At 45.8% G+C, this 17,693-nt stretch overlaps 1 protein-coding gene across 5 annotated transcripts in view; it reads left to right on the forward strand.

The window, feature by feature from the left end:
* Positions 1 to 1,599: 1,599 nt before the first annotated feature.
* The window catches only part of LOC131741133 (carboxyl-terminal PDZ ligand of neuronal nitric oxide synthase protein), a 307,112-nt gene continuing 291,018 nt past the window's right edge, over positions 1,600 to 17,693 (forward strand). For 2 of the 5 annotated variants that reach the window (XM_067039951.1, XM_067039943.1), the window contains exon 1: positions 1,738 to 1,940. In XM_067039951.1, coding sequence (XP_066896052.1) covers positions 1,836 to 1,940 — 105 coding nt within the window. In that variant the 5' untranslated portion in view covers positions 1,738 to 1,835. Of the gene's footprint in view, positions 1,941 to 2,790; positions 2,881 to 17,693 lie in introns of those variants that run through there. The other 3 variants (XM_067039975.1, XM_067039957.1, XM_067039971.1) reach the window with 3 other exon arrangements.

The following is a 17,693-nucleotide window of genomic DNA, read 5'->3' on the forward strand; positions in this document are numbered from 1 at the left end:
TTAATTTTGGTCCTTACTAATATTTATGAATAACGTCTATACAGCATAATATATGTGATTAATTTTAGTCATCAGCTTGATTTTATATAAGGAGATATCCCAGAAGATGCTACATCTTGAGCAGTAATTTCAGCAGATAGGGAGTAGGCAATATATAGGAAAGGGCAATTGTATGTCAGCACTATGGGACAAAATCAGAAATATAATTATGGCAATAATGCATTCTCTTACACAAATTTATCATTGAAATAGTATAGGAAGACATGCCTTTTGCAAGTAATTTCATTGTGATGCTTTATGGTGACGCCAAACCTTGACGATACAACCAGCAGTCAATGACGTTTGGATTTCAGGTTGCCCTGGGTGCATGTGTCCACAAGGTATTAAAAGCGGGTTTAAGGTGATGAATTCAACAGAGGAGCTGACCATCTGGTCTCAGTGATCTCAGGTTGGTCTGGCCTTGGCACCGGCCTGTTTGGTTGCTTTTGGTGACTCTGGTGTAATATTAAGCCATGTAAATCATAGTTATCATGTACCTCTACCCATGGGGTTTGATAGATACTAAATAATTGGTCAGTAACTGCCCCTTTGGCCTCCTCCTTTGTACATTTTGCCTGGCAAAAAACTCTTGATGTAAAGGAGAAAAGTGAATGGGCCTCCTTTTAACAATAGGCAAACTGAACTCAAGCACTTACTAAGATAGGAAGAATAATATAAGACAGAAATAACTTGGAAGCTCATTTTGTCCATACCCGGTTATGGGCTGTTCAAGAAAATAAAAAGGTGGTGGATTCTTTTGTCCTTAGTACTCTTTTTTGGCCTACGCCATTTCCACAAGGCTGATGGCTTTTAAATACTAAAACCATCCCCCAAGGCATCTCCACAACCCCCCAATATACAAGTCACAAATCACTGCTCAAAGGAACGAACCAAAAGCACTTGCGATACTCTCCCATTTGGGTGCAGTCTTGATTCTCCAGAGAAAAGGGGACTCTCAGTGCAGATCTGAATATATATATGGGCCAGGACTTGGGCCTTCCTGGTAAAACATAAAAACAAAACAATAAACACCGCCCCTTTCCCTCCCCAAACAAAAAACAAAAACAGAAAATCCAAGGCGCCGCTGCTGTTATCAGTAGCTTGGCTCAGACTCTGACTGCAAAAAACAAAAACAGGACTGAGCCCGGGTTCCTGAGACCCCGGCTGCCTAGGGCCAGGGCGAAGTTCCCGGGGTCGGGCCGCTGGACGCGGGCAAGGCCGGGCGCGGCGCTCTCGGGGACTTTCACCTGCTCGGCGGGCAGCGCGGGGGCGGACCCGGCGGCGGGCGGGGCCTGGACGCCCCGCGGGAGGAGCCGGCCCGGGCCCACCCCGCAGGAGGAGCCGCTCGCCGGCGGCTGATCCGGCGTCTCCGTGACAGGCACCCCGCTCCGCTGCCGCTGCCGCTGCCGCCTTTTCTTCCTCGTCCCGGGCTGTCCGCGCCACTGCTCCCGGGCCAGTGCCGCGCCCAGTCCCGCCGCGGGCCGCGCGCCCACTGCTCCCCTCCCCCAGCCCGGTCGCCGCGCCGCCAGCTCCCCACGCCGCCCCCGCCGCCCCCGCCGCCCTCCTCGCCGGTAGGAATTGCGCGGCCACAGCGCCGCTCGCGTCGCCCGCATCCGCGCCGCCCGCTGCAGCCCGGCCCTCGGCGTCGCTCCGAGTCCCGGCTTCCACGGCCGCCGTGCGGCCAGGGCGCCCCTCCGCGCGCCGTCGCCCCGAGCTCTCGCCTCCCCTCCCCTGGGTCTCGTCAGACCCTTCCTGCCACCGCCGCCTCTGGAGGAGCCGGTCCACCGCGGGTCACCATGCCCAGCAAAACCAAGTACAACCTTGTGGACGATGGGCACGACCTGCGGATCCCTTTGCACAACGAGGACGCCTTCCAGCACGGCATCTGCTTCGAGGCCAAGGTGAGGGGGCCCCAGGGAGGGGACTGCCCCGGAGGGGCATGTGTGAGTGGACGGGATGCGCAGCCATCGCGGACGCAGAGCTGGTGGCTTAGGCTGATTTTGGGGCCTTTCTGTTAGGGAGGGTGACTCCCCTTCTCTGTATAGAATTCCGCGGGCTCCTGCCCAGAACTGCTAAAGAGCAACTGCAAAGTTTGAGCGGTATTGCTTCACCCCCCTCCTCCCACCTGCAGACTCTCCCATCCTTACCCATCCAGGACTGACTGAGTTACTTCCCGGATCCCTTCTTCTGAGGAGGAGAAGCCAGTGGGTGAGCGCAGCCTGGACGTGGTTCTTTAGAATCGGTTTAGGGAAGCTTTGGTGTTATTTACCTGTTGGGATCCCTTGGGAGAGGTGCTTTCAGGAAGGTCTTTTAAAGGGGGAGTACCTGTTTCCTGATTGAAGAAAATAATACAGGGGTGGTTTTTGTTTTTAGATTCCAGGTAACCCCGGCCAGGTGTCAGAGTCACTTCCTAAACGCCTTATTTGCCACGACTCCTTTGCAAGTGCCAGTCATTGAAGGGGGGAGGTGTGGTGAAAGCTGCCAGGTTACTAGTTTTGTGGCTTAATGTTAAGTTTCAGCAGCTAGTAGGGGACCGCTGCCGAAGAATTTTTCGAGGGTGCCTGGAATTTTCAGCTTAAAATAAAGCCCCAGGTCCGTCCTTGGGAGAGGGGGCAGGGCGGAAGCCTCTGTACTGCACCATGAGGTGTGAATAAGGCTGCTCCCCCCCGACCCCGCCCCGTGATGCACTTCCCAGAGTGAGGAGCTCTGGTCTCTGAGATTACAGCTGGGGTTCCTGCTCCCCACCACAGGGGAAGAGTGTTTCTGCTCTTCCTTCATGCAGCTTGACGCCCTCCCCACAAGGCTCAGGGATGCTCAGCACCTACTGTGTGCCTGTCACTGGTAAGTGACAGAAAATACAACCCCTCCGAGTAGGTTGTGTCTTCTGGTTTTGAAAAGGTAGTACTTTCAATGTGGAGGCAGTCTTCATTCCCCTTTTCTCCTTAATGGCTTTGTAGATGGCAGGGTGTTAGCATTTCAGGCAAGGGTTACTCCATCAGGTGGCTATTTCCTTCAATTCTTGAGACATCTTTTTGAGTGTCTGATATGAGTCCAATGTGGCCAGTTACTTTCGATTATTCTTCCTTCTCATGGAGATGTGTGAATTGTTAAATCTTACCTTTTTTTTCTCCCTGAATAACCTTCCCCCAGCCATATTTGCTAGAGCTAGGAGGGCACCCCTTGTTTCCCCAGACATCAAACCCTGCAGTGGAATGCAGAGCTGAATTACTGGGTATGGCTGGGACCAGAGTGGGGCTGTAGCCAAGATCTTATCTTGCTTCTCTCAGAATAGAGCTGGTTGGTCTAATATAGGATGTTTGGGTTAATTTTTGTCCGGGCCTGTTGCTTTGGTGAGCAGGTTTTTAAATTTTAAAGTATGAGTTTTCATCACGTCATGATTTAATTTTGTTGGACATGCATAAACTGGGAAATTGGCTTTTGTCTTGTTTGGTTCACCAGGGCTCTGTTTTGCAAGAATGAACAGAAGAAGAAAGATCAGAATTAAAGTGTTTTTAACCTTTTAATTCTTTTCTCACAGTCTCTGCATTTGGTCCTCGCTAGGTCTCATAACTAGCATGCATAATAATCACCAGGTGAGGTTGTTAGAATCGGATTCTTGCCACCTCCAATTCTAATCTGACACCTCTGGGGAGAGCCCAAGGACTGTGCACCTCTAAGGAGCATTCCAGGTGATTTAATGCAGGTGATTGGGACCAGACTGAGAAACACTGGCTTCAGGCTTGCCTCCAGCTTGCTGGATCTTACCCTCTCTTTCCCAACATGTAGTTTCTTTTCTAAGCAAATGTCTGGGGGTTGTGTGGTGTAGTTCCTATAGTAACTTGCCTGGATTTACACATAGTGGTATCCATAGAGGAAGGGGAACCACAGTTGGTCCCAGCTGTGTTCCCAATGCAGATGTGGGACATGGTGAACCATGGGTTCTGCTTTGAGAATGGCGAGGTAGGGAAGAAAGGATGGGGCTGACCTTGAGAACGGGGTCTTAACTCCCAGCACTTGGTAATCGATGCTGGACACCAGTACATTCAAATCATGTCAGCCAAGACCTGAGTAGAGGTGGAAGCAGAAGCTTTTCTGTCTCATGAGCACCTGGCAAGCACCTCATCTGGCTGGTTTTCACATCCCTCCCGAGCAGTGTCCGTGGAACTGCACGATCACTGGGTTTTCAGGGTTAAATCCACACCACACTCATTCCTTGTTTTGGAAAAGCACCGGCTGTAAAATGTAAATGTATTAGTGCTGCCTTGTCAGATACTCTTGGAAAATGAGTCCAGGTCTTTCACTCCCAAGGGCTGGCAGTTTTTCAGAATCAACACTGGATGGAATGACTTTTTGGATGGATGCCGCTCATTTTCAGTGCCGTGGAGATTGAAAAGGTTATGGCTAGGGTTGAAGGGCATCTGGGTGTCAGAGGTTCTGTGCACTTAAAAAACACACCGTGCATTTAACTATCAAGTAGGATACTAGAGGTTTTTCACCTGCAGTACTTCATGTAATTCTCACTGCTTCCCCGGAGGTGGGTCTCCTTATACCTTATAAATGATATGTTGCCTGCTTTAGTGCACATAGCTGGGTATGGCAGAGACAGGATTTGAACCTGGGAGCTTTGACTTCAGACTCTCAAATGCAATGCTTATTCATTTAATATATATATATTTTTTTAATTTTTTTTTTTTTTTTTTTGCGATACATGGGCCTCTCACTGTTGTGGCCTCTCCCGTTGCGGAGCACAGGCTCCGGACGCGCAGGCTCAGCGGCCATGGCTCACGGGCCCAGCTGCTCCGTGGCATGTGGGATCTTCCCGGACCGGGGCACGAACCCGTGTCCCCTGCATCGGCAGGTGGACTCTCAACCACTGCGCCACCAGGGAAGCCCCATTTAATATTTTTTATGGAATGTTCACTCTATGCTGGGTGGTTGGTCTGATTCACGGTTCACTGGTGGGGCATCCTTAGGTTGTTAGCCTCTGACTCTGATGTAGAAAATTATTCAGACTTTTAGTGCTAGGCTCTTTCAAGATATAACCTTGGTCTGGGAGCTGCTCTTAAGGGATAGTGCCCTCCGTGTCAGAAAGGGCACCTGGCTGACTGACTGTTGCTGGTGGGTGGGCGGTAAAATCCTTCTCGGCTTGAAAGCTTGTGTGGCTCCTTTGTTATTTGTCTCTCCCTCTCCCTCTCCCAGTATGTCTTCCTGGTGGCCAGTGCTATCAACTGGCTGTCTCTGCTTGCTGGGTGAGAAGAAGACTTCTTATGACAGTGGTGCAAAAAATAAGAGTATTAATAACATAGTTATGCCTTACGTTTGTAGGTGATTTTTGATTTGCATGCAACTTTCACACACAAAATTTTCCTCATGTGGAAATTGGGACATTAGTGTTATCTCTGTTTTTCAGATGAAAAAATTGAGGATCAGAGAGATTAACTTGTCCAGAGTCACAGAACTGATAAGATGGAAGAATAATGATTATAGCTGATATTTAGTGAGCACTTACTGTGGACCATGTGTTGTTCTAGGTGCTGCCTCATTTAAGCCTCACACTCCAGTCCTTTTGATTCCTCGTCCATGGTTCCTTAACTTTGTCCTGAAGTAGTAGCTCTCTCTGTATTCCTAGCTCTCGTCGCATAGCCCATTCACTGATCTGGGCATGTGTGGCACAGCCTGTCAGAACTGGAAAGTACCTTAGCTCACCTCGTACAGTCTCCTCATTTTACACATGAGGAGGTTTAGGTCCAGAGGGGAAGTCGTCGACCCAGGGTCACATAGCTAGGTGAGAACAGAACCAGGACTCATCCCTAGTTTCCTGGCTTCAAGTTGGTTTCAGTTATCTGTTGCTGCTTAACAGCCTACCCCAAGACTCAGTGGCGTAAAACAATGTCTGTTTAATCTGCTCATGATTCGTGGGTCAGGAGTTCAGGCAGGACTTGGCTGGGCTGTTCTTATATTGCATGTGGTATGGACTGGATTACTCACTTGGCTTCATTCTGTTGTGGCTGGGCTGGAAGGTCCTAGAAGGCTTCACTCTCATGGTTGTACTTTGGTAGTCCTCTGTGTGCAGGTTCTCTGCATTGCGTAGCTTGGATTTCCTTATAGCATGGTGGCCCTTTGATCTGGCAGCTGGCTTTCAAGAGGGAGTGTTCCAAGCAGGGAAGGTGGAAGCTCTTAAGGCCTGGCCTCCAAAGTTACACAGAGTCACTTCTGCTGCATTCTGTTGGTCAAATCGAGCCATAGGCTGGCTCAGATTCAAGGGGAGATGTATTCTTCACTTCTTGGTGGGGAGTGTCAAGGTCACAGTGCAAGAGTGCACGTGGGATGAGAGATATTGCCAAAGCCATCCTTGGATCATGGTCAACCATAAAATTTTGTGTTCTTTCTCCTCTGCGTATAGCTTCTCCAGTGATGTCGAGTGTTCTTTGAGTACCTTGTCTCGTGCTTCTGTGTATAACCCCCTCCCTCAACATCAGGTACATATATATATAGTGGAAGAAATTTCCAATTGTAGAAAGTCTGAAAGCAGTAAATGTATTGTCTTATTGCTGAGTGATTTGGGGGGTTTGGGAGTCCTTGGTCAAATCTGAACTGAATTCTTTGGCCATCATTCCCTCCTTGCTAAATGGCTTCACTGGCTGATGGTTTCCATGATGTAGATTTTAGAGATTACAATAACCCCACACAGCAGGCTACCTGTGGATGCCTCTTGAACACGCTATCTTGAGGGCTTCCAGATTAGGACATTACATATGTTGGTTCACCATAAATGGGGTACTCTAACTCAAACCTAACCTGTTGTGTTGTGTGGTAAAAAGCTCTCAGAACCAACTCTGCTATATTCTGGGTGTGCACTCTCCCCTCCCCCGCCCACCCCCCAAAGGGTCCTGTCTTCCAGGATTGTGGACAAGTAGGGATTCAGATAGAGGCCCTGGTGTATTCGCTGATGTCATCAGTGAAGTGCAGGTTATTTCACCTTATTAGGTATTTGTCCAGATGCTTTAATATCCATTGTTATCTTCTGCCTGGACCAGGTGAATCTTTGGGGGATGATGAGTCTCAAAGATACAGCACTGCTCAGAAATAATACCTGTTTTTATTCACCCTTATTTTGCTCTCAGGTGCCCCAGGGTGTTCCTCTGGAGCTGGTGTTTTGGAATTTGATGGGCAAATGTATTTCTACCTTATCTGTACATTTCATGATTTTGCCATGTCTCCTTTGCCCAAAATGTCCCAGTCCGTTTAGTGGTCAGAATCTCACACTCACTTGTCACACTGACCTTTGCCAATCATCCGTGTCCAAGACCCTAATCAGACTCATTGTTTATTATCGCTTACTAGTAATGCTGCTACTTCCAGAACTCATATCTTCAGAATGCTTTCTTTGACCATCATTATCTGCTTCCTCTCACCTCATTGCCTTGAGGCTGCCCTTAGCTCCTCAGTGACCTCCTGCTGCCTTTATCCTGCTCCCCCAGCAGCCTGGAGCCATGCCCACACCGCTTTCCGTCTTTCCCACTTTCCTGCCCTACACTGCAGACTTGGTCTCTGCTACTTTCCTCCTTCCTTCCTGTTTTTGGAAAAAGAACTTCCTTCTTTCCTCCACTCCCTTTTCCCTAATAGCTTTTCTTTTTTTTTTTTTTTTTTTGTGGTACGCGGGCCTCTCACTGTTGTGGTCTCTCCCATTGCAGACCACGGGCTCCGGACGCACAGGCTCAGTGGCCATGGCTCACGGGCCCAGCCGCTCCGCAGCATGTGGGATCTTCCCGGACTAGGGCACGAACCCGTGTCCCCTGCATCGGCAGGCGGATTCTCAACCACTGCGCCACCAAGGAAGCCCACCCTAATAGCTTTATTAAGCTATAATTCACATACCATACAATTCACTAATTTAAAATATACCATTAAGTAGTTCTTAATATATTCATAGTGTTGTGCAATCATCACCACAGTCAATTTTAGAACATTTTCATCACCTCAAAAAGAAACCCTGGGGCTTTCCTGGTGGCGCAGTGGTTGAGAGCCCACCTGCCAATGCAGGGGATACGGGTTCGTACCCTGGGAAGATTGCACGTGCCGCGGAGCGGCTGGGCCCGTGAGCCATGGCCGCTGAGCCTGTGCGTCCGGAGCCTGTGCTCCGCAACGGGAGAGACCACAGCAGTGAGAGGCCCGCGTACCGCAAAAAAAAAAAAAGAAGAAACCCTGTACCCTTTAACTATCATACCCCCTGCCCCCATCCACCCCAGCCCTAAGCAACTACGAATCTACTTTCTGTCTCTAGATTTGGCTATTCTGGACATTTCATATAAATGGAACCATGGTGTATGTGGGTTTTTGTGACTGGCTTCTTTTCACTTTGCATGATGTTTTCAGGGTTCAACCGTATTGTAGCATGTATCAGGACTCCATTCCTTTTTATGGCTGAATAATATTCCATTGTATGGGTGTACCACATTTTGTTTGTCCATTTATCAGTTGATGGACATTAAGGTTGTTTGTTTTTTAGCTATTATGAATAATGCTGCTGTAAACATTTTGTGCACAAGTTTTTGTGTGATATATGCTTAAATTTCTCATGGGTAGGTAGGTAAGAGTGAAATTTCTGGATCACATGGTAAGTATGTTTAACCATTGTGGGACTGCCAGATTGTTTTCCGATGTGGCTGCACCATTTCACTTTTCCACCAGCAGTGTGTTAGGATTCTGATTTCTCCGCATCCTCACTGACACTTCTTATAATCTGGCTTTTTGATTCTAGCCAGCCTAGTGGGTATGGAGTGGTATCTCATTGTGGTTTTGATTTGCGTTTCCCTGATGAATAATGATATAGAACATCTTTTCATGTGTTTATTGGCCATTTTCACACCTTTGGAGAAATGTCTATTCAGATCTTTTGCCCATTTTAAAATCGTGTTGTCTTTTTTAAAAAAAATTACTGAATTGTAAGAGCTCTTTATATATTCTGTATTCAAATCCGTTATGTAGCTTTGCAAGTGTTTTCACCTATTCTGTGTGTGGTCTTTTCACTTTCTTGGTATTGTCTTCTGAAACACAAAAGTTTTAAGTTATGAAGTCTGATTAGTTTTTTTCTTTTTCCCTCTTTTTTTTTTTTTTTTTTTTTTTTGCTGTACGCGGGCCTCTCACTGTTGTGGCCTCTCCCGTTGTGGAGCACAGGCTCCAGACGCGCAGGCCCAGCGGCCATGGCTCACGCTCCGCGGGATCTTCCCGGACCGGGGCATGAACCTGTGTTCCCTGTATCGGCAGGCGGACTCTCAACCACGGTGCCACCAGGGAAGCCCTCTTTTTCCCTCTTTCTTTTTAAGATTCATCTGCCCTCCCTCTGCTGCTAGCTCACCTCTCCTGAGTCTTTGTTCATTACCCCATCACTCCCTACCCCCACCTTTGTATTGTTCCATCTTTCCCCCTACTGGCTCACTTCTCTGCCCAGGAGTGCTGTGACCTTCTCTATGTGAAAACTCTCTTCTCTCTACCTTTTTCTTCATTAACATGTTGTCCTCTTCCTTTTACAGCTAAGCCTCATGAAAGAGTGGTCTAATCTCTGCAGTTTCTCAATATTCATTCAGTCCCTGGCCGTGTCCTTCCCACCTCTGTCCTGGCTGCCATGTAGACATTGTTCTACTGTCACCCTTCTCTGTCCTCATTCTTTTTGAGTTTTCTCCCTGAACAGCCTATCCTTGTCTTTCTTGGGATGCCTCACTCAACTCTCTGCAGGCTCTCAATGGGCCATGCACAGCCCCCCTGTCTGTACTTTCTCTTCTTTGCTGCACATTGACCTCTAAGGTAAGTGCTCAGTTTCATCCTTCCCCCTCCCCCTTCGTTATGCATGTTGGCTCCTAGATTTCTAACTCTAGTCCAGACTCCAGATCTTTATTTCTAGCGTCCTGCTGGCTATCTCTACCCCAATGAACATGTTGCTAACTCTGTTGCTCAACAAGGTTGAATTCAAATCTCTCTGATGATTTCATACTTCTTTAAATGACCCCACCATCTTCTCAGACACCAAGCTTGACACTTTGGAGCAGTGGACTTATTGGCTGTTGATTGTGTACCTATTGTGGCCAGGCTTTTCCCAGACACCCACCCCATGTCCCCCGACCTCAAATGAGTTGTGTCCTTGAATTTTCACAGTGATATCCATCCATGCATCCTGCCTGTTCCTCCTTGTCTCACCTCTGGCTGGTTCAGATGCTCATCACCTCTCACTGTACTGTTTCAGTTACTTTCTGGAGGCCTCCATTTATCCTATAAACTTTTGCTCTGTTAATTATCCTGAAATATAATTATGCTATCCTTCTACTCAAAGACACTAAAAGTTTATAAGCCTACTATATTAGATCCAAAAATTCTTAGCCTGATATTCAGGGCTCTCTGGTTTTGAACAGTTCCCTTTAATCACCCTATGCTTCAACCCAACTGGGGTACCTACCATTCCCTCAACCCTCCCTGTGATTCCCCATCCATCTCTTAGGCCCAGTCCACTGTCACTCAGTGAAGCGAATGTTACCAGTCCCTTCTCTGTGTGGAAGGGACTGACCAGACCCTGCTGTGGATTATAGCTGCTTGCCCTTGTCTGATTTCCATCCCCCCATTGTCACCATTAGGGTCCCTGTCTCTCTGCCCCCTTGTGTCTTCTGCAGTGCTGACTGCAGTGTTTTGCATATAGAAAATGTATTCTGAATCAATGAATATAATTTCTAAGATGCTCTCTACAAGGACTGCCAGGACCCTCCTGTATCACCCAAGAGTGGGAGATGCCTCAGCTGGCTCTAGTCTCCTCCCTGCTTTTTCTCTTGCCTTAGGCCTGTCCCTCTCAGTCCCTATTGAGACTAGTCCCTGATCCCAGGAGGTATCCCCATCACCTCCACCCACAGAGTGCCACTGCCTTCCAAAGGAAGTGCCAGGTAAGCATTTTTCCTGAATTAAATGGAATTCCAGTGATGGGTATGCAATGGAATTAGAATCTTTGATTATAGAACACATGGCCAATTTTAGGAGTAGATAATTGTCATTTATTAGTAAAAAAAAATATTTTCAACCTCTTGTGTTCTTATTAATGCGCTAATACCCTTTACCCCCAATTCTTTATTTCCTTTAATTTTCTATTTTATAGTTTTTAATGACATGAATTTGGTTGACAGCATAGCATAAATGGGTTCAGGAGCCAAATTGTGTTTGGGTTCAGATCTTGGCTCTATCCCTCACTTGCTGTGTGAACTTGTGCGAGTTACTTAACATCTCTCCTTTAGTATCCTCATCTGTAAAAGGAGGATTCAGGTATCACATACCTCATAGGGTTAGTGAGAGGAGCAAACGAGTTATGCACACAAACTCCTAGCATAGTGCATGGCACAGAGTGGGTCGTTATTTTTATTATTGTTGTTGTTTAGTCCTGCAGATTGCAATTTAAATTTCATCTGTGCATGGTTTTAATCTAGGAATTATCATACACTCTTTTAAAAAAATTTTATGTATTTATTTTTTGGCTGCATTGGGTCTTCGTTGCTGTGCGTGGGCTTTCTCTAGTTGCAGTGAGCGGGGGCTACTCTTCGTTGCAGTGCGTGGGCTTCTCATTGTGGTGGCTTCTCTTGTGGAGCACGGGCTCTAGGTGTGTGGGCTTCAGTAGTTGCAGCATGCGGGCTCAGTAGTTGTGGCACGCAGATACTAGAGTGTACAGACTGCAGTAGTTGTGGCATGTGGGCTCAGTAGTTGTGGCTTGTGGGCCCTAGAGCTCAGGCTCAGTAGCTGTGGTGCATGGGCCTAATTGCTCCGCGGCATTTGGGATCTTCCTGGACAAGGGATCGAACCCGTGTCCCCTGTATTGACAGGTGGATTCTTAACCACCAGGGAAGTCCCCACTCTGTTTTTTTAATAAGTCAGAGGCCTAGTAATGTATTATCTTCATTTTACATGCCTGCTTAAAGCATCTAGCTGCCATATTATTCTTGATTCCCAAAGTTGCAAATCAGACAGCGTGACTACTTTGTGGACTTAAAATAGCTGTCAGCCTCCTTGGGAAGGAATAAGTAGGGGTTAACTAGCTTCTGGTACATGCCCCCATCACATTTGTTCCAGTCTTTTAATCCTTGTTCGGATTAAAAATCACAGAATCTTGTTAAGTACTGTATGTTGTCTGTATTCACTACCTTTCTCTGAATTTCATGGGTAAATATGTCTTTAAGCAGAGGTAATCTAAGCAGAAGGAAACTTGCATCATGGGATTAATTAATACCTTGTGATGCTTACAATTCCCTTTTCAATTTTTATATTCAGCATCATATTTCCTTTCAAACACTGGAGCAGCTAGTTTTAAAAGTTACTTAAAATGGCACTTCCAGCAAGTTCTGTGCCCAGAGTGTTGGAACACTTTAGAACCTCTGGTCCCCTACCCACCGCGTGTAACCCAGTTGGTTTTCTGCAACACTTCAACGAGACTTGTGTGTCTTACACTTTTATGGCTCCATCCATGAGAACTGAGGACAGTGGTTACTACCCCCATTTATTCTTGAAGCTGCAGTGCTTTCCAGGAGAACTGTTGAAATCACCAGCCTTGAGAGGTGAATGAGACCTGGGACCCCCTTCCAAGGGGTAGCCAAGAAGAGGGCACTTGCCCAATGCACCCTGTATTCAGAACGTTCTGAACTCCATTAGCGTGCGTGAGCATGTTAGAAACACTGTTTGCATGCTTGCAGACTCATCACGTGTCCCCTATTCTGTGCTGCTCCCCCCTGCTGGTTCTGTTTGTGCATTTCTTATCTGTTGATTTAGGCTATAAGCTCCTCAAGGATGAAGGGGACTCCCCACATACCTGCCTCGTGCTGTTCACATCACAGAAAACTAACATAATAATCACTATCATTTACAAAGCACTTACTATGTTCTAGGCACTTTGCCAAGCTCCTTCTAGGAAATGATTAATCTTCCCCAACAGCCCTATGAGTTAAGGTACTCTCATCATTTGAGTTTTACTGATGGGGAAGCCGAGGCATAGAGAGGCAGAGTAATTTGCACACAGTCCACATTTAGTCATGGATAGATCCCTGAGTCAAACCCTGGCAGTCTGGCACTATTAACTTCTGTGCCGAATATGCTTCAAGATACCAAGAGCTAATGTTTATCCAGTACTCACCACTTTCAACGCATGGTTCTCAGAATTTTACATATGCAAACTAATTTAATCTTTCCAGTGGCCCCCTGAGGGTAGGTGTTTTTGCTTCCAATGAGGAAACTGAGACCATCTTTCTAGGTTGGATTGAATGGGCAAATGGACTATTAAAGGTGATGGTCTCAGCTCCTCCCATTGAGGTTAAACCTGTGACCAAGGGACTGGTCATCTGCTGTGTGCCAGTGGGCAACAGGCCACCTTTGGTGGGCCTCTCTGGTGGGTCATGTTGATGGTCTCCAGATATGAAAATGAGGCATCAATGAGTAAGTGGAAAAGCCAGGACGGGCAGGAGAGGGGCTTTGTGAGGCCCTTCCTTCCTGGGGAGAGTTATTCTTTGCTGGGCTCCTGCCCGTGCACTTCCTGTCTAACGGTGGTGATCCACCCACCCTTACCACACCTCTTCCTCCTGTCAACTTCCATGCCCTCTTCCTTGCATTTCTCAGCTCTGTTTCTGAGGACTGGTTCTCTCCACTCCACTTGGAGCCTCCAGGGTCCCTTTAGGAAAGTATAAATGCCAAAAAACTTCCAGCCCAGGAGATGTTGCCTTGTGGTTGGAAATCTTAGCCCACAGTGCACAATGGAAAAGCTCCTTGGTTGTGTCGTTTTTTTCTATCTTGATTATAAACTCTTCCCTTTTTGTTTTGGTCTCTTTGGATGTGAAGAGGCACTCATGTGGAAGCATTTTATTTTTCTGCCAAGAAGAAGATTAATGTCTCCCATGGGCCAAGTGACAGCTAACATATTATTTTGCTCCCATGCTATTTCCCATAAACGGATTTAACCTGTACTGTAACTACATTGTCAAACTGGTCCTCAATATGTGTGGATTTTTTTCTCTTAAATTTGGCAGCCCAGGTTAAACACACTGTATCCTGGGCACCTATATCCAAAGTATGATTGAAACTTTTTTTTAAGTATGATTGAAACTTTACCTCTTACTTCAAGGTCACTTAAATGCTGCTCTTTCCTCCTTCAGGTCAAGAATTTTGCAGCATCCTCAGGTGAGAGGAATCACCTGCAAATTCCTTTGATTAGTTAAGGCATCTGTTCTCAAACGTTGGTGTCTATTAGAATCATGTGGAAACTGATGAAAATATAGAGGCCCAGGCTTGAAGTAGCATAGGGCTTGGATCTCTGTGCCTTGATCATGTTTTCCAGGTGATTCTGATAGATACCTTTGTTTGAGAACCATGAGTTGGAGCACTGGTTCTTGAACTTAGCTGCTCTTTGGAATCTTGGGGGAGTTAAAAAAAAATTGCTGCTGGCTGCTAATGCTCAGCAATTTTAATTCAATTAATATGGGTGTAGCCTGGGTGTTGCAATTATATCTTTTATTTCTTTGCTGAGACTTTGTTTTTTCATTGGTTTCAAGCATATTAATAATTGCTTGTTGAAGCATTTTTATGAAGGCCACTTTAAAGTCCTTGTGAGATAATTCTAACTATCTGTCATCTTGGTACTGGCATTTTTTTTTTTAACATCTTTATTGAGTATAATTGCTTTACAATGTTGTGTTAGTTTCTGCTGTATAACAAAGTGAATCAGCTATATGTATACATATACCCCATATCCTCTCCAGCTTGCATCTCCCTCCCCTGCCCCATCCCACCCCTCTAGGTGGTCACAAAGCACCGAGCTGATCTCCCTGTGCTATGCAGCCGCTTCCCACTAGCTATCTGTTTTACATTTGGTAGTGTATATATGTCAATGCCTCTCTCTCACTTTATCCCAGCTTACACTTCCCCCTCCCCATGTCCTCAGGTCCATTCTCTACGTCTGTGTCTTTATTCCTGTCCTGCCCCTAGGTTCATCAGAACCATTTTTTTTTTTTAGATTCCATATATATGTGTTAGCGTATGGTATTTGTTTTTCTCATTCTGACTTACTTCACTCTGTATGACAGACTCTAGGTCCATCCACCTCACTACAAATAACTCAATTTCCTTTCTTTTTATGGCTGTGTAATATTCCATTGTATATATGTGCCACATCTTCTTTATCCATTCATCTGTCGATGGACACTTAGGTTGCTTCCATGTCCTGGCTATTGTAAATAGAGCTGCAATGAACATTGTGGTACATGACTCATTTTGAATTATGGTTTTCTCAGGGTATATGCCCAGTAGTGGGATTGCTGGGTTGTATGGTAATTCTATTTGTAGTTTTTTAAGGAACCTCCATACTGTTCTCCATAGTGGCTGTATCAATTTACATTCCCGCCAACAGTGCAGGAGGGTTCCCTTTTCTCCACACCCTCTCCAGCATTTATTGCTTGTAGAATTTTTGATGATGGCCATTCTGACTGGTGTGAGTGATACCTGATTGTAGTTTTGATTTACATTTCTCTAATGATTGGTGATGTTGAGCATCCTTTCATGTGTTTGTTGACAATCTATGTATCTTATTTGGAGAAATGTCTCTTTAGGTCTTCTGCCCATTTTTGGATTGGTTTTTTTTGTTTTGATATTGAGCTACATGAGCTGCTTATATATTTTGGAGATTAATCCTTTGTCAGTTGCTTTGTTTGCAAATATTTTCTCCCATTCTGAGGGTTGCCTTTTCGTCTTGGTTATGGTTTCCTTTGCTGTGCAAAAGTTTTAAAGTTTCATTACGTCGCATTTGTTTATTTTTGTTTTTATTTCCATTTCTCTGGGAGGTGGGTCAAAAAGGATCTTGCTGTGATTTATGTCATAGAGTGTTCTGCCTATGTTTTCCTCTAAGAGTTTGATAGTGTCTGGCCTTACATTTAGGTCTTTAATCCATTTTGAGTTTATTTTTGTGTATGGTGTTAGGGAGTGTTCTAATTTAATTCTTTTACATGTAGCTGTTCAGTTTTCCCAGCACCACTTATTGAAGAGTCTTTCTTTTCTCCATTGTATATTCTTGCCTCTTTTATCAAAGATAAGGTGACCAAATGTGCGTGGGTTTGTCTCTGGGCTTTCTGTCCTGTTCCATTGATCTATATTTCTGTTTTTGTGCCGGTATTGGCATCTTTTCATTGTCTTTTCTCATTCATGTTGAGATTTTCTTGGTTCCTGGAATGATAAATGACTTTTGATTGAAACCTGGATGGTTTGGGTATTATGTTATGACATTCTGGATCTTAATTAAGTCTGTTTTGGCAAGATTTTTCTTCTCTGCTGATGGGCTGGTGGGGGGAGGGGAGCGCTGCCTCCTTACCATTAGGTGTGGGTGGAAGGCTAGATCATTTATTGGCTTCAGCTGATACCACTCTGGGGTGAGGCAGGAGTGCCTCATTACTGTTGCTCATGTGATCTCCCCTGATGCTCTGCCTCCTGACCCTAGGTGGTGATAAAAGTTCTGACTTAGCACTGGGACTCTTCAGAAACCCCAGCAAGGAGAGGAGGAGGCCTTGTTATCATCCATAGGTGGACTTCCTGGTGTCCCAGCTTCCTGTTCAGGCTTCTCTGATACTGACAGGAAGAAGGTAAGGGTGGAGCATCTCCTTACAGCATGGTGAGGGCAGAAGTCTAGTGTCTGACACTGCTGGTGGGATGAGTATGAGGGTAATAGGTTTTTTCTGTGATGTTTGGCTGGAGTAGAGCTGTTATTGTCTGAAAGTTTTCTGTCATGTGAAGCTGCCTGTTTCCTGGTCCTTTGGCTAGAGAAAGCGGGCTTCTCTTGGGACTTTTTTTTTTTTTTTTGGTCTATGTTCTTCGGCATTTCTGGGTCCCTGGCTTCTCCAGCAACAGGTCTGGGAGGTGTGAGGCAAAAAGAACCCAGGGAACTCAACTGTCGCGTTCCTTGGGTGCTGGGATCCCTGCCTGGTCTGCCTTCTCTCCATCTTTTGGAGTTGTCTTGTACTAGTTTTATATATAATGCCTGGAGTTTTGGAGGTTGTTAGCAGGAGGAATAGGGATAAGTATGTCTACTCAATCTTTCTGGAAATGGGAGTTCTGCACGTTGGGAGGTTTAAAAGCTCCCCCAGGTGATTCTAATGAAATCAAATCAAGGAGCACAATTAGAAAATCTCAGCGTTAGAGGGCTGGAGCAGCCCAAGGTAGTTTTGGTGGAAAGACCAAAAGGACCTGGGGTCTTTCCCAAGTGGAGGTCCTTATGAATCATTGTGTACTTCCTTGTAAATTCTTATCACTTATCTTCACTTTCCTTCCATAGATTTATTGAGATTTTTTCGCCATATAGCTCTCTCTGAATCTGACTCGTGTTCCCTGAATATACATTTCCAAATGCAGGCATAGGAATAAAACCAATCATATAGGAAGTATTTATTATGCTTGTACTGTGTTTAGGGCACAGTACTTGGTGTTGAAGGTCAAAGATACATGAGACAGGTGGTGACTTGAAGGAAATCAGCCCAGCTGGGGAGATATGGAAAGACAGGCACAGTGATAGTATTATGTATTGAGCATATACTATGTGCTGGGCATTCTGCCAGGTTGTTTCATAAACTTTTTCATTTAATCCTTCCAACTATGCTGCATGATGT

The sequence above is a fragment of the Kogia breviceps genome, chromosome 1 (genome assembly GCF_026419965.1).
Source record: "Kogia breviceps isolate mKogBre1 chromosome 1, mKogBre1 haplotype 1, whole genome shotgun sequence".
Classification (NCBI taxonomy): Eukaryota; Metazoa; Chordata; class Mammalia; order Artiodactyla; family Physeteridae; genus Kogia; species Kogia breviceps.